Here is a 25,231-nt window from a genome sequence, read left to right as displayed (position 1 = left end):
CTGATTGAGCTTGTGCCCGCCCACAGGATGTAAAATTCTGCCCTTAAAATCATTAAGCCACAGGAGCAGACAGCCATTTGAAAACTAATCCATAACTTTCAATCTATGAATTTTGAGTATGCAATTATAAAAAAATGATATGCCTTAATCAACATTGCTACAATTTTAGTCGTTAAATGAGCTATTACTCCTTAGCAAGAGAAATAATACTTCAGTTAATTTGGCACAAAAAAACCTATTTAGCTCCCAATATGCTGTAACATTTTTCAGTTAAGTTCATTGGGAAGGTCAGGCTTGCTGAGAATATGAATACACCCCAGGCTATAATCATGACGGAAAACAATTTGGGAGATAATTTGATGAGTTTGTACAGCTGGCAAGGAGCCTCACCCACTGCTATGGATAACGGGAAAATATGAAGTTAATGGAAAATAAAATTTGGGAGTGATGTAATACCTGATTCACTGTCACCCATACACTATTCCACAGTTAGAAATATGCCCAATGTGTTATCCATGTTGTATCATGCAAAACTCATAACATAACTTGAGAGTGAAGTTACTAAACTGATTGAGCACCTAATTTGGCAGGTGATGTGAGGCCACCTGAATGACATTGTCTCATAATGCTTTTGCTTTTTAGCAGTTGCAGTTTAACTACAACCAGTGCAAAGCAAATTACAGGAAGTATCCAGCAGTCAAACCTTTCAAACGCATTTTTTAATCTATTAACTGTTGACAAAGAGCAAACTGTTTTTTTCTTTTGCTTTGCGCTAATGTGAAACAATTAACAAATATAGGAGCACTGCTAAAAGAACAGTGCATATGTGTAAGAACGTATGAACATATGAGCAGACTGCTGCTTCCTGGGGCAGTGGTGGACATGGAACAATATAACGCAGCAGTGTTATCTCTGCATCACACCAATTAATAGAAAATCTCAAACAATGCCTTCAGTATAATAATGCCATAAAGGTGAAAAAGTGTGGCTGGAATTTTACAACCTCGCTGTGGTGGGGAGGGGGCCACAAAATGCAGCGAACCATTCTAAACTCCACTGACTTCAGCAGGAACGTGAAATCCCTCTGCTGTAACATTCTGCCATGTGTGTGTATATATATAATGTCCAAGGCACTTCACAGAATAGTTATCAAACAAAATTATAAATAGAGATTATGCAAACTAAGCTAATATTCCCTGGAATTTAGAAGGTTAAAGGGTGATTTAATCAACATTTCCAAGCTATTAAGGGGAACAGATAGGACAGACAGACATAAAATTATTTCTGCTGATTTGAGAGTCTAGGAGTAAGGGGCAGAGTGTAAAATTTAAAACTGGATCATTTAGGAGTGAAATTAGGGAACACAGGATGGAAGAAGTTTGGAATTCTCTTGACACTAGATCGGTTGTTAGTTTTAAATCTGAGATTGATCATTTTATGTTCAGCAAAGGGATTAATTAAGGGGTATGGGACCACACCGGATTTATGGGGTTAGATCAAAGATCAATCATGATTTTATTGAATGGCAGACCAGGGTCAAGGGGCTAAATAGCCCACTTCCATTATCATCTTCCTTTAATTTGACACTGAGCCACATAAAGAGATATTAGGGCAGGATTTGGTCAAAGTCATAGGTCTTAAGGAGGGTCTTAAAAGAGGAGAAAGAGATAGAGAGGCTGAGAGAGTTAGGAAGGGATTTCCAGGGCTTAGCATCTAGGTAGCCGAAGGCATGGCCATCAATGTTGAAATAAAAAAACAATTGGGGTTGTGCAAAAGGTCAGAATTTGGGGAACACATTTCTGAGGGTTGTAGGACTGGAGGAGATTACAGAGACATGGAGGAGCGAGGCAATCAAGGGATTTGAAACGTGAATTAGCAACAAAATGAATGCAAAAATCCCTTTTCACAATTCAACACTGTTTTAAAATAACAGAGAATTCTAATTGGCCCAGAGGATAGAAAAAAAATATAGAAATTACTGTTTACCATGTAGCATTTCTTCCACATGTTTATAGGATTAGAGAGAATACTGCGGTGCAAGTTTTTTTTTTCCATACCCACCAAAATATGCTTTGCAATAGTATTTTGTTTTTTTCTAAAGCCAACTACTTAATAGAGTTAAAACATCATGAATGTTTTTGAAGTGATTCTGAATGAAAAATCATCAAGTTATTTATAAAACACAATAAGTCCATTCAAAACTACCTTTCAGTCAGGGAGTTAGCTAACAATTTTAAAGAAAAAAGTTATTTTCCATGGGACATACATCAGTCTCTGAACAAATATTTACACATTTACCTGGAATTTTTGATAGAATGGAATCTGCTAGTTCTTGAACAATTTCATCACTGCTTTTGCCAGCTCCATGTGCCATAATATTGGGCTGCACTTCAAGAACTGTCAGTATCATGTTGTTGGTTTCCTTCCGCTGTAATAAGGGAAGTGATGAATGGACACATTGTACAGATTTCAGAATGCTTACATTCAGAAAAGAGTTTTATTTCCAGAAAAAAGCTCAATATGACATTAATCAATTGCCATGTTGGTCGCAGGAAGTTCAAAATGTAATTTATTGCAGTTTATTGTATCGTAAAGTAAATTTGAAGGCAGCCAGCATGAACTACTCAAAATTACATAATCAGAAATTTCACCACCAAAGGAGGTTATTTAGCCTCCTATCCCAGTGCTACCTCCACTATCTATTCCAATCCTAATTTTCAATTGTTTATTTAATTCCTTCTTGAAATATATTGTTGGTTTAGCTTCAAAAGCTACTTATAGGAATACATTCCATACTTTAATAAGCCATTGACTGAAGTGACTTTTCTAACTCTCTTCTCCTTTTATGCTTTTAATACTACTCCTAAATTTATAAATCTAATTTGCTGATTTGCTGTCAGGTTAAGATCATCCTTCACTTATTATCTTTGCAAATTCTTTTGAAACTTTGAACACTTCAATCAAATCTCTATAACCTTTTCTAATGAATTTTTTTTCAAGACTTGCATCCTATGAGGTCCCCTCATCCTCATGCCATCTTAGTAAATCTATGCTGCAACTTTTCCAAATTATTTTTCCTGAACGGGGTGCCCAAAATTGTACACAACACTTAAAACTGCAGGCCAACTAACCTAGTACAGATTCAACATAACTTTCTTGCTTTTTAATTGTTTCCCTATGTATAAAAGACAGGATAGGGTTTTTATGGCATACTGCGACTCCAACCGATTTTCAGAGATCTGTATAACCAAACCCCAATGACAAAGTTACAGTTTAGGTTACATTTCCATTCTGTTCTTTTTCCCATAATGTACATGCCTTTATCAAGATAACAGCAAAAGCAAGTTTGAATAAAATGAGTCTTATTTCACTTTCAACTGCCTATGATTTCACACTTACAGTGATAATGGTTTTGTTAATTTTGGCCACAGCTCATCTCTAATTCTTCTACCAATTTCTTTAAATCCATGCCCCTTGGTTAGTCACCTTTGCTGATGGAAATAAGCCCTTTCTGTCCACTCTATCTGGACCCCTCATAATTTTATGCACAATTAAATCTCCCCTCAGCCTCCTCTGTTTCAAAGGAAACAACCCCAGCCTGTTCAACCTTTCCTCATAGCTAAAATTCTCCATTCCTGGCATCATCCCCACAAATTTCCTCCATACCCTCTTTAGCATGATGTAGTATAAGGCACTGGAAGGTAGATGAGCTGAGTGGAATTTCATTCAGTTTACTATTTTCTACTGCACTGGAAAGGCACCTCCGCTCAACAGCTTTCTCATTCCATACAATTGAGATCATAAAATTCCTGTGTAAGGAATTATGTAGGTGCACCCATTCCTTAATGGTTTTCTTCAGTTAAACTACACTTAATCTACAGAGGCATCTTTGTGCCTTAAATTGGGCATAATTTTCACCCTCTGACTATAATTGATGGAGAAAAAAGTCCAGTAACTAAAAGCAAATTCTATTTTTAATATGATGTACCATTTGCCCTTTAAACTAATAGCTTAAAAGTACAAAGTTCAATGACACAACCACATTTTATGAAATTATAATTATTGATTAATTATATTCTGTTGATTAGTCACAAGCTGAAATATATAAATCTTATGGGATTGGTGGTCTTGGTCAAGAATTATAATTTAATTATGGGTTTGATTTTAGAAACCATATCCATAATACCTCAAACAACTGCTCCTGAATAACTCTGACACTTATCAGCTTGAATAATTCAAGCGCTCACTTAGTAACATTATAATAAGTTGCACAAAAATAAATAATGGACCAGGAAGTTGCTGAAGGATTTCATCAATTGTGTCAGCAAAAAGACTATTCTTCTATCTCCATTAAAATGACAACATATAATAGTGGCTAGAATAATTGGCTTATGACTTGGCAGCATTATGTCATGATGAAGAATGCAGCACTATAATCATTTCACATAACATGAATTCTTGAATATGAAAGATTACTGAGATTATCTCATCAGCACAACGTATTTAATACAAACCTGAAAAGCTAAATTAGCATTTTCATGCATCCCAAATATTTCTGGGTCATCAGTCAGGGGAAGACCATCAATGAACTCTCTGTATGCCAACAAGCTGTCTACTTCAGGACTATAGTAAATTCCTGAAATACAGAACATTAAATAATTGCATTACAATAGAAATACTTAATCCCATTGTTGTGCAGGTGTAAATAATTGATGACAGAACTTTAACATTTTTCCAAAAACCAAGTCATAATCAGAATTTAGAAGCATCATGAAATAAGACGCACATCAGATAAATACTCAATAACACAAAACATAGCAGATGCTGGAAATCTGTAGTAAAGACAGAAAATGCTGGAAATACTCAGCAGGTCAGGCAGCATCTGTGGAGAGAAAAACTGAGTTTTCATTTCAGGTCAGTGATTTCTGCCTTATTTGGGGTTAGAATTGCAAGCCAGGGGGTTCTCCTCTTCCTAGTCCGGCCTCAGCTGGAGTACTGCATCCAGTTCTGACTGTTGCATTTTAGGAAAGATGTGAAGGCATTTAAGAGAGCAGAAAAGATTCATGAGGATAGTTCCAGGGATGGGGAACTTCATTTATGATAATAGTTTGGAGAAGCTGGAACTGTTTTCCTTGAAGAGAACAATGAGAGGAGATTTAATAGAAGCGCTCAAAATCACGAAGGGACTGGACAAAGTAGATAGGGAGAAACTGCTCCCACTCACAAAAGGATCAAGGATGAGGGGACACAGATTTTAAGTAATTGGCAAAAGAAGCAAAAGCAACATGACAAAAAACTTTTTCACACAGTGAGTGGTTATGATCTGGAAAGCACTGCCTGAGAGTATGGCAGAGGCAGGTTCAGTCAAGGCATTCAAAAGGGAATTAAACTGTTATCTGAAAAGGGGGGTGAATAGCAGTAGGTGAATTGTTCATTCGGAGAACTGGAACAGACACAATGGGCTGAATGGTCTCCTTCTATGCCGGAACAATTTGTGATTCTGTGCGTGCTTTCTCTCTGCTGTCAAAAGAGTTGCTTTATCCTGCTGCTCAAGCAGAAGAACTGAGCAATTATGAAGATGTCAGATATTAAGCTGAAGTAGCAAATGCTCTCTGTGACAAACATGATGGCTTGTGCATATTGGATAAGGAATGAAATTAGACAAACTACCCAGCATCAACATAGGCACCAGAAATTACAATGAAAAACTCAGCCTTTTCAACCCAGCAAAGTCTCCCTTAATAACATCTGGGGGCTTATGCCAAAATTTGGAGAGCTTTCCCACAGACTAACCAAGTAACAGCCTGACATAGTCATACTCACAGAATCATAACTAACAGATAATGTCCCAGACACCACCATCACCATCCCTGGATATGTCCTGTCCCAACAGCAGGACAGACCCATCAGGGGTGGCGGCACAATGGTATACAGTCGGGAGGGGGTTGCCCTGGGAGTCCTCAACATCGACTCTGGACCCCATGAAGTCTCATGGCATCAGATCAAACATGGGCAAGGAAACCTCTTCCTGATTACCACATACCACTGCCCTCCCCCCTCAGCTGATGAATCAGTGCTGCTCCATGTTGAAACCACTTGGAGGAAGCACTGAGGGTAGCAAGGACGCAGAATGTACTCTGGGTGGGGGACTTCAATGCCTATCACCAAGAGTGGCTCGGTAGCATCACTACAGACCAAGATGGCTGAGTGCTAAAGGACATAGCTGCTAGACTGGGTCTGCAGCAGGTGGTGAGGAAACCAACAAGAGGGAAAAGCATACTTGACCTCACCCTCACCAACCTATCTGCCACAGATGCATCTGTCCATGGCAGTATCGGTAGGAGTGACCACCGCACAGTCCTTGTGGAGACGAAGTCCTGTCTTCACATTGAGGAAACCCTTCATCGTGTTGTGTGGCACCACCACCATGCTAAATGGGACAGATTTCGAACAGATCTAGCAACTCAAGACTGGGCAAACATGAGGCATTGTTGGCCATCACCAGCAGCAAAATTGCACTCAACCACAATCTGTATCCTCATAGTCCAGCATATCCCCCACTCTATCATTATCACCAAGCCAGGGGATCAACCCTAGTTCAATGATGAGTGCAGGAGGGCATGCCTGGACCAGCACCAGGCATGCCTAAAATGAGGTGTCAACCTGGTGAAGCTATAACACAAGACTACTTGTGTGCCAAACAGCATAAGCAGCAAGCAATAGACAGAGTGAAGTAATTCCACAACCAACAGATCAGATCTAAGCTCTGCAGATCTGCCACATCCAGTCGTGAATGGTGGTGGTCAATTAAACAACTCAATAAAAGAGGAGGCTCCACAAATATTCCCATTCTCAATGATTGGGGAGCCCAGTACTTCAGTGCAAAAGATAAGGCTGAAGCATTTGCAACAATCTTCAGCCAGATGTGCAGAGTGGATGATCCATCTTGGCTTCCTCTGGGGGTCCCCTGCATCACAGAGGCCAATCTTCAGCCAATTCGATTCACTCCATGTGATGTCAAGAAATGGTTGAAGACACGGGATACTGAAAAGGCTATGGGCCCTGACAATATTTCAGCAACAGGACTGAAGACTTGTGCTCCAGAACTTGCCACGCCCCTAGCCAAGCTGTTACAACACTGGCATCTACCTAGCAATGTAGAAAATTGTCCAGGTATGTCCTGTATACAAAAAGCAGGACAAATCCAATCTGGCCAATTACCACCCCATCAGTCTACTCTTGATCATCAGTTAAGTAATGGGGGAGGTCATCAGCAGTGCTATCAAGCTGCACTTGCTTAGCAATAACCTGCTCACTGACGCTCAGTTTGGGTTCCGCCAGGGATACTAAACTCCTGACCTCGATACAGCCTTGGTTCAAACAGGAACAAAAGAGCTGACCCCCAGAGGTGAGGTGAGAGTGACTGCCCTTGATATCAAGGCAGCATTTGACCGAGTGTGGCATCAAGGAGCCCTCACAAAACCGGAGTCAATAGGAATCAGGAGGAGAACTCTCCACTGGCTGGAGTCATACCTAGCACAAAGGAAGATGTCTGTGGTTATTGGATGTCAGTCATCTCAGTTCCAGGGAATATCAGTGCAGGAGTTCCCCAGGGTAGTGTCCTAGGCCAAATCATCTTCAGCTGCTTCATCAATGACTGTCCTTCCATCATAAGGTCAGAAGTGGAGATGTTTACTGATGATTGCACAATGTTCAGTACCATTTGTGACTCCTCACATTGAAGCGGTCCATATCCAAATGTAGCAAGACCTGGACAATATCCCAATATCCAGGCTTGGGCTGACAAGTGGCAAGTAACATTCGTGCCACACAAATGCCAGGCAATGACCTTTCCAACAAGAGAGAATCTAACCATCGCCCTTTGACATTAAATGGCATTGCCATCACTGAATCCCCCACTATCAACATCCTGGGGGTTCCCATTGACCAGAAACTGAGCTGGAGTAGCCATATAAATACTGTGGCTACAAGAGCAGGTCAGAGGCTAGGAATCGTATGGCGAGTAACTCACCTCCTGACTCCCCAAAGCTTGTCCACCATCTAGAAGGCACAAGTCAAGAGTGTGACGGAATACTCTCCACTTGCCTGGATGAGTGCAGTTCCAACAACACTGAAGAAGCTCGACACCATCCAGGACAAAGCAGCCCATTTGACTGGCACCCCATTCACAGACATTCCCTCCCGCCCTCCACCAAAGTACAGTAGCAGCAGTGTGTACTATCCACAAAATGCACTGCAGGAACTCACCAAGGCTTCTGAAACAGCACCTTCCAAACCCATGACCACTGCCATCTAGGACAAGAGCAGCAGACACATGGGAACACCATCATCTGGAAGCTCTCATCCTAGCCACTGACCATCCTGACTTGGATATATATCACTGTTCCTTCACTGTCGCTAGGTCAAAATCTTGGAACTCCCTCCCTAACAGCACCGTGGGTGTATCTACACCACATGGACTGCAGCGGTTCAAGAAGGCAGCTCATCACCACCCTCTCAAGGGCAATTAGGGATGGGCACTAAATGCTGGCCTAGCCGGTGATGCCCACATTCCATGAATGAATAAAAAGCAACATTGAGATGCATGGAACGGCAGTATTATTTTAGACTGAATGGCTGTGATAAAGGTTTGATGGTCTAAATGCATCTCACTACATCATGAACAACCATACTAGAGTTTGAAAGTAGTTTATAACATTGTGAGAGAGAGCTAACTCCAACTGCTTTACACACTACATTGTCATAATGGGTGCTTATGGTGGGTTCTCACACCTTGGCTGATATGGTATGAACTTAAACTCCTTCTCGTACTTCTTCTAAAGACACTGGGCACAATTTTACATTGCATCGGGATACCTGATGTCCCAGCGAAAAAGTTGGTGGTGAGCTCGTCCTTGCTCCAATAGATTTCCCCAGAGCCATTTAATACTTGGCGGGGCATTAATTGGATCAGGGTGAGATTTCACCCCCATCTTTGGGGGATATCCTGCTATTGAGAGCTGCCAGCCAATCAAATGACTGGCAGCTCTCTGGTCTTAGCAGTGCCACTGGTGGTGCAGGTGGTCACTGCATCCAGCTGTTTAGGGACGTATATTGTGGGGTGGTGGTTTTTGCATGGCCAGCTTAGATGGCCCCAGCGAGTAGCATGAGGTGGGTGGAGGCCAGAGTGCAAAGGTGGAGGGGCAGGGAGGAACCTGAGTTGGGGCCAGGCCTTGAGAGGAAGGATCTCCGATGGATACACAGGACGATAAAAGAGGAAGCCCAGAACTACCCTCCCTTTTCCTCCAAGAGCCCAAAGAGTCAGTTCTAGTGGGCTTCAAACTTGGCTGTGGCCTCCATCAACAGTGGGAAAAATTGCCCTGAGGCATGAGGAGGACCATAAGTGGTGATTAATTGGCCACTTAAGTGCCTCAATTGGTCCAAATGCAGGAGGGTCATCCAATGCCTCCTCTGTTGCACATAAAATTGTATTGGGGTCAGATGCAGGCACCAAAGGCAATTTTACACCCCCACCTGTCTGCCAATCTGACCTTGAGCGAGTGTAAAATTTTGCCCACTATTTTGTGGAGGTGATACTTCCCATTCTCCATGGCTTGCTTTCTTTTGGGGAGGGGAGCTGCTGTGCTCATTGTCAAAGAATTCCAGCAGAATTTCTGCATTTCCATCTTTACCTTAATTTCAGACAGATTTTCTTACATGAAGTTTGCGGACATCCAAATTTCAAAAATCTTGACGTCTGCTTGTCAGAAAATGACCTGATTTAGTGTCAGGTTGGGCATCGTCCCACCTTCCATTAGTCCCTGAAATTGGACCTCACTGCACTGCTTTCAAATAAAATTAACATAATTTCAGCTCAAGGGCTGCCAATCACATCGGGGTGGAGCTTGATGGCATTTCTCCCACTTTAGAGATGAAGGCCAATTTCTAGGGACCAATGTCCCACATTCAAAGGGCACTGAGTGATGCGCAACACAATATGGGGTCAGGACATTGGGGCCCTTATGTATGCAAATGATGGGTTTTATGCTTTGTTTAAGCGTAACATTGATATTGCAAAGCCAATTAGATTCCAGCGAAATTCTGTATGATGTTAAGAGAACACGCTTATAAGTTTTTTAAACATTTAAATGTCATTGTGTTAACTATTATGTGATATCGAATGGTTACTTTGTCATGCAACTCGCCAAAGCTCTTCCAGCATCACCTTCCAACTCTACAACATCTAGCATCTAGAAGGACAAGAGCAACAGATGCATAGGGCAGAATTTTCCCCCCTTTAGCAGGGGGCGCATGGAAGTGCACATCTGATCGGCGCCGCCATTTTATGTGGGCAATTAAGGCCCGCCCAGCATGACGGTCTGCAAGGAAGCGCTATGCATGGGTGGGGTAAGGGGGGGAGGATTCCCTGAGCCGAAAGTGCGCCCTTATGAGCATGCACACGAAAGAGCGCATTCATCTCCCTGAGGCTAAGTGCTGCCTCAGGGAGGTCGGCTCCTGTCTGAAAAAATTTTAAAAACAGAAGAAATAAATTTCCCTGACATGTCCCCTCATATGACATGTCCATCACTTTCATTGACAATTTTATAAAAAATGTTAAAACCTACATGAAACCTCATCCCGTCCGTGGATGAGGTTTCATGCTTTTTCTTAAGCCCGCCAGGGCTCCCGGTCTGCCCGCCAACCTTAAGGTTGGACGGGCAGGTCCACTAATTTAACTACTTTATCAATGGCCTCAATTGGACATTGACAGGTCAGCAGGCACACAGCTGATTCTGCTGAGCACCTGCCTACCTGAAAATTGAAATGGGCGGGGTGACGTCGGGAGTTCCGCTCGATGTCATCCCGCGTCATTTTACGCGTTGGTGAGTGGGCCCCGCCCTCCGCCTCGCTGACCGGGAAATCCTGGCCATGGGAATACCAACACCTACAAGTTTCCTTCCAAGTCATCCTGACTTGGAAATATGTCGCTGTTCCTTCATGCTTGCTGGATCAAAAATCTGGAATCGCCTTCCTAACAATACAGTAGGTGCGCTGCCTCGGTTCAAGGTAGCTCACCACCGCCTTCTCAAGGGCAATTATGGACAAGCAATAAATGCTAGCCTAGCCAGCAACATTCACAACCCAAGGACAAATGAAAAAAAAATCCCCAAAATGCTACTAATCTCAAGAGAAAATGTTTCAAGTTTAGGTAACAGCATTTTAAATTATTATGTTTACATTATCATAAATGCACATGATAATATATCGGGCCTGTGAGCATAGGGTCATAACAACAGAGAAGGAAGCCATTCAGCCCATCAGGTCCATGCTGATTTTCTGTAGAGCAATCCAATCAACATATTAATCAATGATAAAAAAGTTGAATAAGCAGACTTTTTAAGAAATAATAACGTTAACAAAAAGCTGTTAAAATCGCTACAGGTGACAAAGCTGCATCATTAGTACTGATTATTCACTTGCCTGATGCTGAATACTTATACCCATCTGCCAAGATGCCAGGTGAGAAGAATCGCTTTAAGATGGTGCGCAGACATCGTTGGTCCCAAGCATCTGTAACTCGACCTCCATAAGTGATTTCACCTATACAGTGTAATTAAAGCAAATAAGCGTTATAATGACTATGTATTTACTCCAAATAAAGCTCAAAATATGGGCTGATCCGAGTGTGCGTTATCATTATCCGCTGTGTTCCCGTTTCTTAGAGTTCTTCGAGGATGTGACAAGCAGGAAGGATAAAGGGAAACCAGTAGATATGATATGCTTGGATTTCCAAAAGGCATTAAATAAGGTGCCACATAAAAGCTTTCTACACAAGATAAGAGCTCATGGTGTTAGGGGTAATATATTAGCATGGGTAGAGACTGGCTAACTAACAAGAAACAGGAGTCAGAATAAATTGATCTTTTTCAGGTTGCAAACAGTAACGAGTGGAGTGCCACAGGGATCAGTGCTGGGGCCTCAACTATTTACAATCTGTACTGATAGCTTGGATGAAGGAACCAAATATACAGTCACAAATAATTATCCAATTCCCTTTTGAATTCCTCAGTTGAATTTGTCTTCACCACACTCTCAGGCAGGCATTCCAGATTCTAAACACTCGCTATGTAAAAACGTTTTTCCATATGTCACTATTCCTTCTTTTGCCAGCCCTCTGCGGTAAAGAATTCCATAGCTTGACTACCCTCTGAGAGAAGAAATTCCTCCTCATCTCTGTTTTAAGTGGGCGCCCCCTTACTCTGAGATTATGCCCTCTGGTCCTAGGCTCTCCCACAAGGCAAAACAACCTCTCAGTATCGACCTTGTCGAGTCCCCTAAGAATCTTATATGTTTTAATAAGGTTGCCTCTTATCCTTCTAAATTCCAATGAGTACAGGCCCAACCTACTCAACCTCTCCTCATAAGAAAATCCCTCCATCCCCGGGATCAACCTAATGAACATTCTCTGGACTGCCTCCAATGCCAGTATATCTTTCCTTAGGTAAGGAGATCAAAACTGTTCACAGTATTCTAGGTGTGGTCTAACTAGTGCCTTGTATAGTTTTAGCAAGACTTACCCATTTTTACACTCCATTCCCTTTGAAATAAAGGCCAACATTCCATTTGGCTTACCCATTACCTGTTGAACTTGTATGCTAGCTTTTTGGGATTCATGCACGAGGACCCCCAAATCCCTCTGTGCTATAGCTTTCTGCAGTCTTTCTCCATTTAAATAATATTCAACTTCTCTATTCCTGCCAAAGTGCATAACCTCACATTTCCCACATTCTATTCCATCTGCCCACTCATTTAACCTGTCTATCCCTTGGTAGACTCTTTAAGTCATCCTCACCACTTGCCTTCCCACCTATTTTTGTGTCATCTGCAAACTTGGCAATAGTACATTAATTTCCCTCATCCAAGTCATTAATATATATTGTAAATAACTGTGGCCCCAGCGCTGATCCCTGTGGCACTCAAATAGTTACAGGTTGCCCCCCCAACCCTGTATCCAACTCTCTGTCTTCTATTAGTTAGCCAATCCTTTATCCATGCTAATATACTACCCCCAACACCATGCGCTCTTATTAAGTAGCCTTATGTGTGTTACCTTATCAAACGCTATTTGGAAATCAAAATATATTACATCTACTGGTTCTACTTTATCTATCTTGCTTGTTACCTCCTCAAAGAATTCTAATAAATTTGTCAGGCATGATTTCCCCTTCATAAAGCCATGCTGACTCTGCTTAATTAGATTATGCATTTCTAAATGCTCTACTATTACATCCTTTATAATAGACTCCGACATTTTCCCAATGACAGATGTTAACCTAACTGGCCTATAGTTACCTGTTTTTTCTCTCCCTCCCTTTTTGAATAAAGGTGTTACATTGGCAGGTTTCCAATCCCCTGGGACTTTTCCAGAATCTAAGGACTCTTGGAAGACTGCAAAGGAGGATGACCTCCTTGTGATGTAAGCCACTGAAAGCCAATGGCTTCCTTAGCATTATTAAAGGGCTATTCAGAACTCAGTGACTTCACATCACAGTCGCTGTATCTCAAGAGTAACACATAGGAATGTTCAATTTAAGAATGCAGGCAATAGTGAAGGAGACACAGCTGTATCATATATGGCATTCCATCAATGAAGGCCTGTCATCTGTTCACCAGGTTTGACACTCCTAACAGAGGGCATCCACTCATTGATCTTGAGCAACTGATCGGTCATTAATATACCACATCAGAAATTTGAGCACCGAGCTAGCACAAGGCACTCATCTCAATTAAACATGAGCATCCCACACACGGCACAAAATGTTACATATCTGCGATGCCATCTTGGTCACCTCAATATGTGTGCTAGTGTCTCAGGGACAAGGTGGCATCAGCCACCATGAAAGTAGGGCAGGAAAAACTATGGACCCTTGCAGTTTCCAAATGTGTCATCTTCTGACCTCCACTTTCTTGCCCCTTGAGTCATTAATGTCTTCAATGTTTCCTTTCAGAGAGAAAGCAAAAGCAGATATGGATCCAGGGCTCAGTGCTGCCTTTGTCAGGCTTCTAATGCAATGGAGGAGGTGATGGAGGGAGAAGCAACTCTGCGCGCAGCTCCAACAGGAGGGACATGGTCAAGTGGAACCAGAGCATGAATAAGATGGTCAATGGGGACCACAGGGGTTTATCGTGGAAGAGTCTTCTATTTACGAATGAGTGAGAGGCAATGCCGTGCACGTCTGTGCTTGTCCTGAGTGCATCACAAATGCCACATTCCTTGTGAAGACCTGATGCCACATGGAGTTGGAGGGTATCCTCTGCCATTGGCTTTGAAGGTGACCACAGCACTCAATTTCTTGGCATCTGGTTCTTTCCAAGGGTCAACAGGGAACCTGTGCAGCTCCTCCCAGTCCACAACACATCAATGCATAAAGGAGGTCACAGGTGCCCTTTACAAGAAGGCACATAATTGTGTCAGGTTTGCTCTGGATGAAGATAGCCAGGCTGCAAGATTCACCGGCTTCGTCGCCATCTCATGATGCAAACACTGCTGCGACTAAGATGTGGACATGCCTAGGAATCACAAATGCCATTAGAATATCAATGCTGATGAGCTGCCCTCACTCAATGGTGTTCCTTGAGGAAGAAGCATTAGAAACGCTTACATCACACACTTCAAATAAAGATTTAAACATATCTCCCTGACATCACACAAGGAGTGAGGAGATTGGTTCAACTGAGGTTGACATCACAGGAATATGAATCTCACAGTGGGACACTATCACTAAGTGGGAGGAAGGCAAAATCTCAAAATAAGAGGATTCCAAAGTATAAATTCACAGCACCTTCAGCTGCCAAGAACATTCACATAATGCAGGAGATGGTGCACCCGGAGGGAGGTCAAGGTGCCTTGTCCCAATGTTGCCTACACTTTGATGGTGCCCATCAGGGTGTGTGGCCATGGAGTGCAGGACCGAGCGCAAATCTGGCAAGACCTGCTGGGCCAAGGTCTCCATGGTGGTCGCCGGCCTTCCCATGGTGACCTTCGGGTGCTCACATGTCAGAGCCACGACATCAAAACATTCAAAAGCGCAATCTGGTTACATGTATAGCACACCTGTGACCCAAAAGTGACATCAATTTTTCTTAACTTTCCCGCTATGCCTGGGTGCAGCCCCAACATCCGCAGCAGAGGTGGAGGCAGCCTGCTGACTGCTATGTTCTGTTGCCTGTGATGACTTTGGCAGACGTCCTCTGGTGGCCCGAGGCCTGAAGGGCCCCGGCCTGATAAGGGTCACCTGCTCAGGGGCAGAAGCCCCCTCGGCAGCCTGAGAAGCTGGAATGGATGGGGTCACAGGCAGAGGGGGCTGTGAGCGGCCGCACATCTTTGGAGTACCCTGAGAGGAGGCCCCCAGGGTGTCCGGCTGATGCTCATCCTCCCTGTGGGTGCCCGAGGGCCCAGTCCTGCCTCTTGCAGGAGATGGTGCAGCCGGAGGGAGGTCAAGGTGCCTCGTCCCAATGTTGCCTACACTTTGATGGTGCCCATCAGGGTGTGTGGCCATGAAGTGCAGGACCGAGCGCAAATCCGGCAAGACCTGCTGGGCCAAGGTCTCCATGGTGGTCGCCAGCCTTCCCATGGTGACCTTGGGGTGCTCGCATGTCAGAGCCACGACATCAGGCAGAACATGGAAGGGCTCCTCCATCATTCGCCCTCGTCTGCTGAGTGACTGTCGAATTTCTGTCTGGCGTTCCACTGCTTATCATTGCATCTCCAGTATGGTGAGTCAAGGGTCAATAGGACAGAGAGGAAAGTGGAGTTAATGCCACGGTCAGAGAAAGTATGATGTTATTGATTGGCAGAGCAGGCTCGAGGGGCCAGTTGGCCTACTCTGATCCTATTTCTCATGCTCTAATGCAGGTAAACAACTCTTATTGTTTGAGTAATTTACATAGTCATGTCAAATGGCATTTAAGTATATGTGGCAATGTTTTCTTCATTGCCCAGTGGCATCTCGTCAGATAACTACATTGATTTAAAAATACTGGGAAAAATTTGCGACAACATTCTTTCATATTCTTATTTTTAAAAAGACAGAATGTCCTGATAGCAGCACTCTGAGTAACATTTAACTGGATGAGTGGATGAACATCAACAAGACAAACTGACAGTCATTTGGTACTATAGAACTTGAATATTGCTGAAAAAAGAGACATGTCAAAGCTTTTCGTCTTGCACTCATCAGGACACTTCACAAGAATACCAATATAAGTGGAAAACAACAATTTATACTGTATGTGAAGTGAGTGTTGATTGGTTGGCAAGTGGATTCTGATTATCTTCACTGCCTACCTTCACTGGTCAATATACACATTGGGATTCTTACAGTTCTATATGCTGTAAGGTTGGTCTTATCGGCAACCTTGTAAATAGGACCTGAGCCATTTTCTCGCCATGTAAAATTGGTGTTGAAATTGGGCGTATTAAAGACATCCTGCAGGATAATGGTTACCCTGATGAGATCATTTCACGCTGCAAACTTATGAATGGGCCTAAGACCATCACTTTTGGCCATGAAAAGTGCCCAGTCTACCTCAGACTACCCTGGAAGGGCAAGGTATGTCAAAAACTTGAGCAACAGGTGAAACCAGCTGTTTCACGCTGCTACTATGCAGTAGCAACACAAGTGATATTCACCATTAACAGGATGCTGCCATCAAGCCAAAAATATGTTCTACCTATCACACAAATGAGTAATGTGGTATATGAATTTCAGTGCCAGTGTGATGCTAGGTATGTAGGCCGTACATCCAAAAGACTGGTGGATCACATCAAACAGCATGTCCCAGCCATTGTTCACAACGGGCAAGGTACAGACCGTACCCAACCAGCCAGTGCTGGCAAAACTCAAAACACAGTGCCCAACATTAGATGTGATTCCACGACTGGACAACATTTGCTAAATAATCCAATTTAAGATTGTCAGTCAGGCTCACAGTGTGATGCATTTGCGTGCACTGGAAACTATGTATATTAATGGTTAGGAAATAGAAGTGGTTTAAGTATGTTAAATTGGTGTTTGTGGGCGTTAGGAATGAATTTTAGCTTTAATGTTTAAGTTTGATTTGTATTTCTGTATCTGTATATTAAGAAAGGTCAAGTGGAGTTTTAGTTTCACTTTAAAAGGCTGCTTGCATTTCTAATGAGAAGTTTACGACCCCTATAAAGTAAAAGTAAACACAAGAGTAGAAAGAATAGTGCTGTTGCTGAGCAACAGGGTAGCCAGATAGGCAGGATCCTCCCACAGACATACACACAGAACTAAAGAAACAGTAGTTTTAAGTTCAGCTAAAGCCAGGACCCCAGAGACACTGGGCACTGGGAGAGGGAACTTCAGCTTTCCCAAAAGAACAAAAAGGTGCCAAGTGAAGAAAACCCCCAAAAATCCAGGAGAATGGAAGAGAAGAAAGTCAAAAGGAGACCTTGTAGTCAAAGGAAGGACAGGAACCTGGGAAAAGACTCTGTTAAGTGAAGTTAAGAATGGCAGGCAGAGAGAAAGGCTTCAAGCTTCAGATTTAAAGAGACAAAAACTGCAGAAAGCAGATTTAAAGTGAGAACAGCTTACAAGAGACAAGAAGGTCCAAAGAGATGGTTGAAGGTCTGTAACTCTTTGCTTTGGGCATGTGAAGCAGTGGTGTACTGTTGACAGCTGAGACAGAGAGACAGAGTATGTGGAAAACAGCCTGAATGCATGTGGTGACCTAGGGAAGAGGAACATCAGAAGGAGAGTTCAAAACCCTGGAGGCATACCCTTGCGGAAGGCGTCCGAGAGAAAGCGCTGGCTTGGGAAAAGGTTCCAAGGTGAGGCCTTGGAGGGTGGAGATTGGGAAACCTCATGTGAAGGACAGAATTCAGTGAGACTGATTGGCTCATGGTGTGACAAACGTCTGGGGGTAGTTGAGGAGAGATCCATAGCATCTGGTTGAGGTGGCATCTGTCACTTGAGGTCAGAGTGCGGTGTGTCTGACCACAGGGGGCCAGAGGTTTACATTGACTGGGTACTTACTGTGTACATTAAAGTGTAAGATAACCTATGTGGCTTGTGTTATCCTTACAAATATACATACATATATATATATATATATCTGTAAAGGTATAGTTGTGGGTGAAGGAGTATTGTAATATCGTCCATCTTTTCTTGTTGAATAAATGTTTTATTCTCTTGTAAAAAGTTCATCAGCTGACTCCGTGACTCTGTTCAGTAGCTACTCTCCACTAATTCAAACAAACAAATAAAAGTTAGGATCTACCAGGCTGGCTTCTACCCTGTGATCAGGCTTATTCAGGGGTAATATCAGCTGGGGATCATAACATAATACACAGGGCCCTGTTCTTTGCAGACAGAAAAAACATGCACACACATTTGCACTTGTCTCAGCTAAACAAAATAAATAACAGCCATTCGCTGACTCATTCCTAAGGGCAATGCCTTGACCAATTAGGGTCAAGTTGCCTCATTTAAATTTCAAACAATGCTTGACAGTTAACTGTCAGTCATCATTACTGGTGCATTCTCCATGACACACCTCTAACAATCAGAGTCCACTTGCCAGCCAGTCAGCACTCTCTTCACATACAGTATAAATTGTTGTTTTCCCATTATATTGGTATTCTTGAAGTGTCCTGATGAGTGCAAGATGAAGTTTCAACGTGTCTCTTTCTTTAGCAATAAGGCAAATTTGACATAACGGATAATGATATCTGTTTGTTATCCTAGAAATACCAATGCACTTTGAAGATCAGCATAAGAGCTTGATAGAACTTTATTCTGTTCTAAGTCAAACATTAAAACCACAAAAATGAGCATTAACAAAAGTATAGAAGTATTGTGAAACTGTGTTAGATCTAGAATGTTTGTGTCAAAGGTCCTTGTGATCTGCAATATGCATGTATCCTTCTTTGTACCATGATCTGAGAAAGAATGTAAAAATTGGAGTGCTCACTAAATAAACAATTACCACTTCAGATGCATTTGATTTAGATCCATTTTGAGGTAATGAGTGTGACTTTCATAGGAGGCAATACAGTGTATTGTAAAATACTAATACAAAACCATAATACTGCAGTTTAAAAAAAATTGTTAACGAGGTGTGAACATCGCAGGCAAGGCCAGTATTTATTTGTGGGCCATCCCTAATTGTCTGTCAGAAAGTGGTGGTGACCTGCCTTCATGAACTGCTGCAGACCATGTGTTGTAGGTATTGACCCACAGTGCTGTTAGGAAGAAAGTTCCAGTTTTTTGACCCAGCGATAGTGAAAGAATGGTGATATAGCTCCAAGTCAGCATGGTCTGTAGCTTGGAGGGGAATTTTCAGTTGGTGGTGTTTCCATGCGTCACCCTAATCCTTCTAGGTGGTAGGGGTCGCATGTTTAGAAGGTGCTGTCAAAGGAGTTGCTGCAGTGCATCTTGGAAATCGTTCATGCTGCTGCCACAGTGCACCAATGTTAAAGCAAATGAATGCTTGAGGTGGTGGATGGGGTGCCGATCAAGTGGGCTCCTTTGTCCTAGATGGTTTCGAGGTGTTTGAGTATTGTTGGAGCTGCATTCATCCAGGCAAGCGAAGAGTATTCCCGACTTGTGCCTTATCGATGGTGGACAGGCTTTGGGAAGTCAGGAGGTGAGTTACTTGCCACAGAATTCACAGCTCCTGACCTGCTCTTATTGCTATAGTATTTATATGGCTAGTCCAGTTCAGTTTCTGGTCAATGGTAACCTCCAGGATGTTGCTATTGGGGATTCAGTGATAGTATTATTGTTAAATGTCAGGGACAGATGGTTAGATTTTCTCCTGTTGGAGATTGTCATTGCCTGGCAGTTGTATGGTGTAAATGTTATTTCTACTTAAGTATCTGAGGAGGTGTGAATGGTACTGAACAGTGTGCAATCATCAGCAAACATCACCATCTGAACTTATATTGGAGAAAAAGTCATTAAAGAAGCAGCTGAAGATGGTTGGACCTCGGATATTACCCTGAAGAACTCCTACAGCGCTGGGGTTGAGATGAGTGGCCTCCAACTGTGATAACCATCTTCCTTTTGGTCAGGTATGACTCCAACCAGTGAGGCTTTTTCCCTCTGATTCCCACTGACTTCAAATTTGCTGGGTTCCTTGATGCCACACTTGGTCAAATGCTGCTTTGATGTCAAGAGCAGTCACTTTCACCTCACCTCTGGAATTCAGCACTTTTGTTCATGTTTAGACCAAGACTGTAATGAGATCTGGAGTTGAGTGGCCTTGGCGGACCTCAAACTCATCAGCGAGCAGCTTATTGCTAAGTAAGTGCCATTTGATAGCACTGTTGATGACACCTTCCATCTTTGTGTTGATGATTGGGTGGTAGTAATTAGCCAGATTGGATTTGCTCTGCTTTTTGTAGACAGGGCATACCTGGGGCAATATTCCATATTGTTGGTTAGATGCCAGAGTTGTGGCTAGAATGCTAGAAGTCTGAAATAGAAACAGGAAATGATGGACTGCACTCAGTAGGTCAAACAGCAAGTTCTTTCTGTCTGCAAAGAACAGGGCCCTGTGAATTATGTTATGATCCCCAGCTGAGATCACCCCTGGACAAGCCTGATCTCAGGGTGGAACCCAGCCTGATAAATCCTAACTTTTAATTGTTTGTTTAAATACCTGAGAAACAGAATTAACATTTCAGGCTGATGATCTCTCATCAGAACCTTTCAATCAATTCTGATGATGGGTCATCACACCATGAAACAATAACTGTTTCTCTCTCTACAGATGCTGTCTATCCTGCTGAGTGTTTTCCAGCATTTTCTGTTTTCATTTCTACTGTAAAACACCATTGATAACTCTACATATATGGTAAAATACATTTCAGTATTTGCACAATGCTGATTTTAAGATGAAATATACACAACAAAAGTAAAGTATGAGGGCTCACCAGTAATATAAACTAGAGCATCCCATGGGACATTTCCTCCTTGACAGTAGAGGTTCAAATTGAGAAGAGCACATTCTCGATCACTATCACTGAACTCATAACAGATGTTCCATCCCAATGGACCAAACTTCTTCCTTTCCTGAAGCAATACATCACAATTTCACACCATGCACATGACAGGCACTTTATTAACAAGGTATCAATACTATTTTTCAATCATATTTTACACCAAAGTATTAAACCAGGTCATAACAATAAACATAAACATCTAAAACTTTCTTATTGAATAAATTCAATGCAAAATGATCTTGGCTGGTTTTGAAATGTGGCTAAAGACATTTTTGGTTAGTTAGTGAAAAATGAGTGAAAGACACAGTTGCTGGACATGCGATCCCATTGGTCATATTTGCACAGCATATGAATGTGTGCTTTTTAATCTTTTTATACGTTTGTTGATAAAATGGGAAGATTGAAAAGCCAAGTGCTATTGCTAATTGGGTGTGCTTTACTTCCTTGGTCACTGCTTATTGATTAAATGGTGTGTAACACGGATGAAATCTTGAAAACACCAGCAACATTGTATGGGGACGTGAGTTGCCACAGTGATCAGCTTGACCAGTTGGAAAACTAGTGAGAGTTCCTATATGCCTGAGCTAGCAGAAGGCTGACAAATTATCAGCAGGTAGTACAACTGGTGAGGCATGTTTACATTTGGAGACCCCTTATGCTTCCTGCCCTGAACCTCTAATAATAAAAGGTTATTGTCACTGAAATTCTAGGTTCCTTATGTAGAGGTCATAGTAGAGAGTTTCCGGGGCTGTTAAATGGGGTGGCAAGGCAACAGGCAATTTGCAACTTGCATCAGAATATGCGGTCTCTGGCAGGAGAAAGATGTAACTCACTTTCCTCGCCATTCGTATAATAATTGCAAGACCTTCACCGACTCCGCAAACTGTGGTTATGTAAGCATTGGATTTCCCAGGCAGGTACATTCCAATACTCACTCCATGGTGTACCCTCGGCAGATTCTGACCTCAAAATTTAATTCATCTTTGACTATGTACAAGTGAAGAACGTCTTATTCTTATGCATTCCCAATAGTATTCTAAGTATCAAGTAAAACATAGGAACTGAATTTTTTTGCTTCCCCATCCCATCATCACCCTCGCATTGGACAGGAGCATTGCAACAAACATGTCTTGCGCAAAAGTTCAGGACTAGGAATGTTGATTCCTGGGAGCTACATGGCATTAACTACTTGTTAATTAAACCAGGCTTACCTGAATCACAGCATGGAAGAAACAAATACCAAAGATAAGCTTTCTCCACTTCCTGCCCAAGGCATTCTCCTCAAAGAAAGAGGATGTAATCTCTGTGAAAGCTCGGCGGATATTTGCACGAAGTCCCTTTGGAGGTTCATTGGTGACCTGAAGGAGCATATTTTCCATTAGTTTTGTTATTTCACTCTACATAAATCATTGTGCCTGCTTAAAATACATTCTCAATTCTGTGAATTAAGCTCTTTATATGCAGAACCTACAATATATTAAAAATGATAAGTTGGTTCCTTTCCTGGCCCCCAGTTTAGCTGATACTGTTAATGGTTTCCTCACCTCAGGTACCATCCCCTTCTTCTTCAATTCTGTCATCATCACTGCTCTCCTCAAAGAAACTAATCCCTGAACCCCTCCGTCCTTGCAAATTAACACCTCATTTCCAACCTTCCTTACTACTACAAAGTCCAAGAATGTATTGCCATTTCCTTGCCAATCTTTCTTGGAAGCCGATGTTTGAATCCGCACCCCCCACTGCCACCCCCACCCTCCCCCAATCAGGTTTCTCCCTCTGCCATAGTACCAAAATAGCTCTTATCAAAGTCACAAATGACAGCCCATTTGACTATGACATCTCTCTTCCCCTTTGCATCCTGTCTGCATCCTTTGACACAGTTGACTACACCATCCTTCTCTAATACCTCTTTGACTTCATCCAAAAAGTTATACTGCACTGAACTGGTTTGATTCTTATCTGTCCAGTCATAGCCAGAGGATCATCTGCAATGGTTTCTCTTCCCTTTCCCACACTATTACCTCTTATGTACTCCAAGGATCTATCCTTGGACTACTGCTTCTCATCTACATGATGCCCTTTGGCAACATCATCTGAAAGCAAGTATGTTTCCACATGTAAGATAAGGACTGCCTCACTAATACCTCTTTCAACCCCTCCACTGTCCCTAAGCTGTGACACTGGTTGTCTGACTTCCAGTACAGGAATGAGCAGAAATTGCCTCCAAGTAAACAGTGGGAAGAGCATAGGCATTGTTTTTGTCCTTGCAAAAAACTCAATTCCCTAGTCATCGATTCCATCCTTCTCCCTATTGACAGTCTGAGGTTGACCCAGATTGTTCGCAATCTTGGTGTCATATTTTTTTCCAAAATGAGGTTCCGACCAGATATCTGCACCATCACTAAGACTGTCTATCTGCACCTCTGTAACATCGTCTGCCTCACACCTGTCTCAGCTCATCCGCTGCTGAAACCCTCATCCATGCCTTTATATTGTCTCAGCTTGACTGTTCCAATGTACTTCTTACCAGCCTCTCACTTTCTACCCTCCATAAACTTGAGGTCATCCAAAATTATTTGTCCATAGCCTTACTTGAATCAAGTTCTGTTCACTCATCACCCCTGTGCTTGCTGACATACACTGGTTCTTGGTTTAGCATTGCTGCATCTTCAAAATTATTATCCTTGTTTTCTAATCTGTCCATGGCCTCGCCCCTCCCTTCCTCTGTAACCTCCGCTAGTCCTACAACTCTTTGAGGTGATCCAATGATTCTATACCTGTGCTCCTCTAGTGCTGGCCTCTTGAGTATCTCGAATTTTAGTCCATCCAGCACTGGGACTGTGCCTTTTGCTGCCAAGACCCTGTGGCCTGAAGTTGCCTCCCTAAACTTCTCCGACTCTTTATCTTTCTTTCCTCCTTCAGGGCATTCCTTAAAACCTACTTCTTTAATCAAGCTTTTGTTCATCTGCCCAAATATCTCCTTTTGTGGCTTGGTGTCAAACACTGTTCTAAAACAATCCTGTGAAGCGACTTTGGATATTTTACTATACTGAAGGCACGACATAAAAACAAGCTGTATTGTTGTTGTTAATTCTATATGATGATCCATGCTATTTTTATATTTTATTTGTGGTGAGATGCCCCACCTAGTGGTCCTGTAAACAACCAGTGGATTCCAGATGCATGCTGACCGATTCAGTGGAAATGATAACCTTTAGCTTAATACAAGACAGTAATTTTCCTTTATTGCCACAGCAAATAAAATGTCAGACAATAGACAAGTCCCCATGAATGTGAAAAATGTTTTGCATCGATTCTATTGGCATAATCCAAACCTGCTCTAATGCATGAATTTATATTTTCCACCATGATATGCCACGTGCAGATGTAAAATATAATTTTATGCAGAGAGTGGTTATGATCTGGAATACACTGCCTGAGAGTGTGGTGAAGGCAGAATCAATCATGGCTTTCAAATGGAAATGGGATAAAGACCTGAACTGAGGAAATCTGGAGAGCCTCAGGGAAAGGGTGAGTGAGTGGGACTAGGTGAATTGTTTTTGCAGGGAGCTGACACAGACACAATGGGACAAATGGTCTCCTTTTGCACTGTAACCATTCCATAATTCTATGATTCCATAAGGCAACACGGATCCTGCAAATGTCTAACTGCATTACCTTAAGTGAGTTTTGCAAAACTGTTACAGGAAAGGTGTTGGTCGGCATGGAGCTCAGAAACAGTCTGAAGTTCTCATGAATAACAGCATCTAGGAAAAAAACATTTTTCAATCATATGACAAGCAAACATAAGAAAGGGAACATAACACATTTTGGCTTCTACAAGCACTGCAACTGCCAAAGCAGTGGAGAATACATTAATCCTTTCAGAGGTCTTCCATTTTCATGAGCTAATTTCTGACTTTCGTAAATTGTTCATCAAATAAAAGCAAAGCACTCTAATACAGGACCAGTTAAAGCAAAAATAAAAACCTGCTGCTAAACCTGAGGAAACCACATCACCGTAAACAGTGCCAAACTTCAGGACTCTGTCTTACTGCTTGCATAGCACAGGAGTCGCCTTGTAATGCCACTAAACCCTTAGATGCTACCCATGTAGGTAAACTAGTGAGTCCTGCTTCCCCAGAGCTGCCAACTCCAGGACGCTCATTGTAAATTAATGGGCTTCATATTGTTACA

The 25,231-nt window shown here is 42.4% G+C and overlaps 1 protein-coding gene across 1 annotated transcript in view; it reads right to left on the bottom strand.

The window, feature by feature from the left end:
- dnah6 (dynein, axonemal, heavy chain 6) overlaps positions 1 to 25,231 on the bottom strand; it is a 424,069-nt gene that overhangs the window by 56,644 nt on the left and 342,194 nt on the right. Inside the window, exons 63-68 of the mRNA XM_078570618.1 lie at positions 24,713 to 24,801; positions 22,246 to 22,392; positions 20,966 to 21,104; positions 11,482 to 11,601; positions 4,515 to 4,636; positions 2,299 to 2,428 (exon numbers count right to left, since the gene is read on the bottom strand). Coding sequence (XP_078426744.1) covers positions 2,299 to 2,428; positions 4,515 to 4,636; positions 11,482 to 11,601; positions 20,966 to 21,104; positions 22,246 to 22,392; positions 24,713 to 24,801 — 747 coding nt within the window. The remainder of the gene's footprint in view (positions 1 to 2,298; positions 2,429 to 4,514; positions 4,637 to 11,481; positions 11,602 to 20,965; positions 21,105 to 22,245; positions 22,393 to 24,712; positions 24,802 to 25,231) is intronic.

The sequence above is a fragment of the Cetorhinus maximus genome, chromosome 2 (assembly GCF_964194155.1).
Source record: "Cetorhinus maximus chromosome 2, sCetMax3.hap1.1, whole genome shotgun sequence".
NCBI classification, from domain to species: Eukaryota; Metazoa; Chordata; class Chondrichthyes; order Lamniformes; family Cetorhinidae; genus Cetorhinus; species Cetorhinus maximus.
Note: the sequence above shows the minus strand (reverse complement) of the source record. Positions and strands in the feature narration are given on the sequence as shown.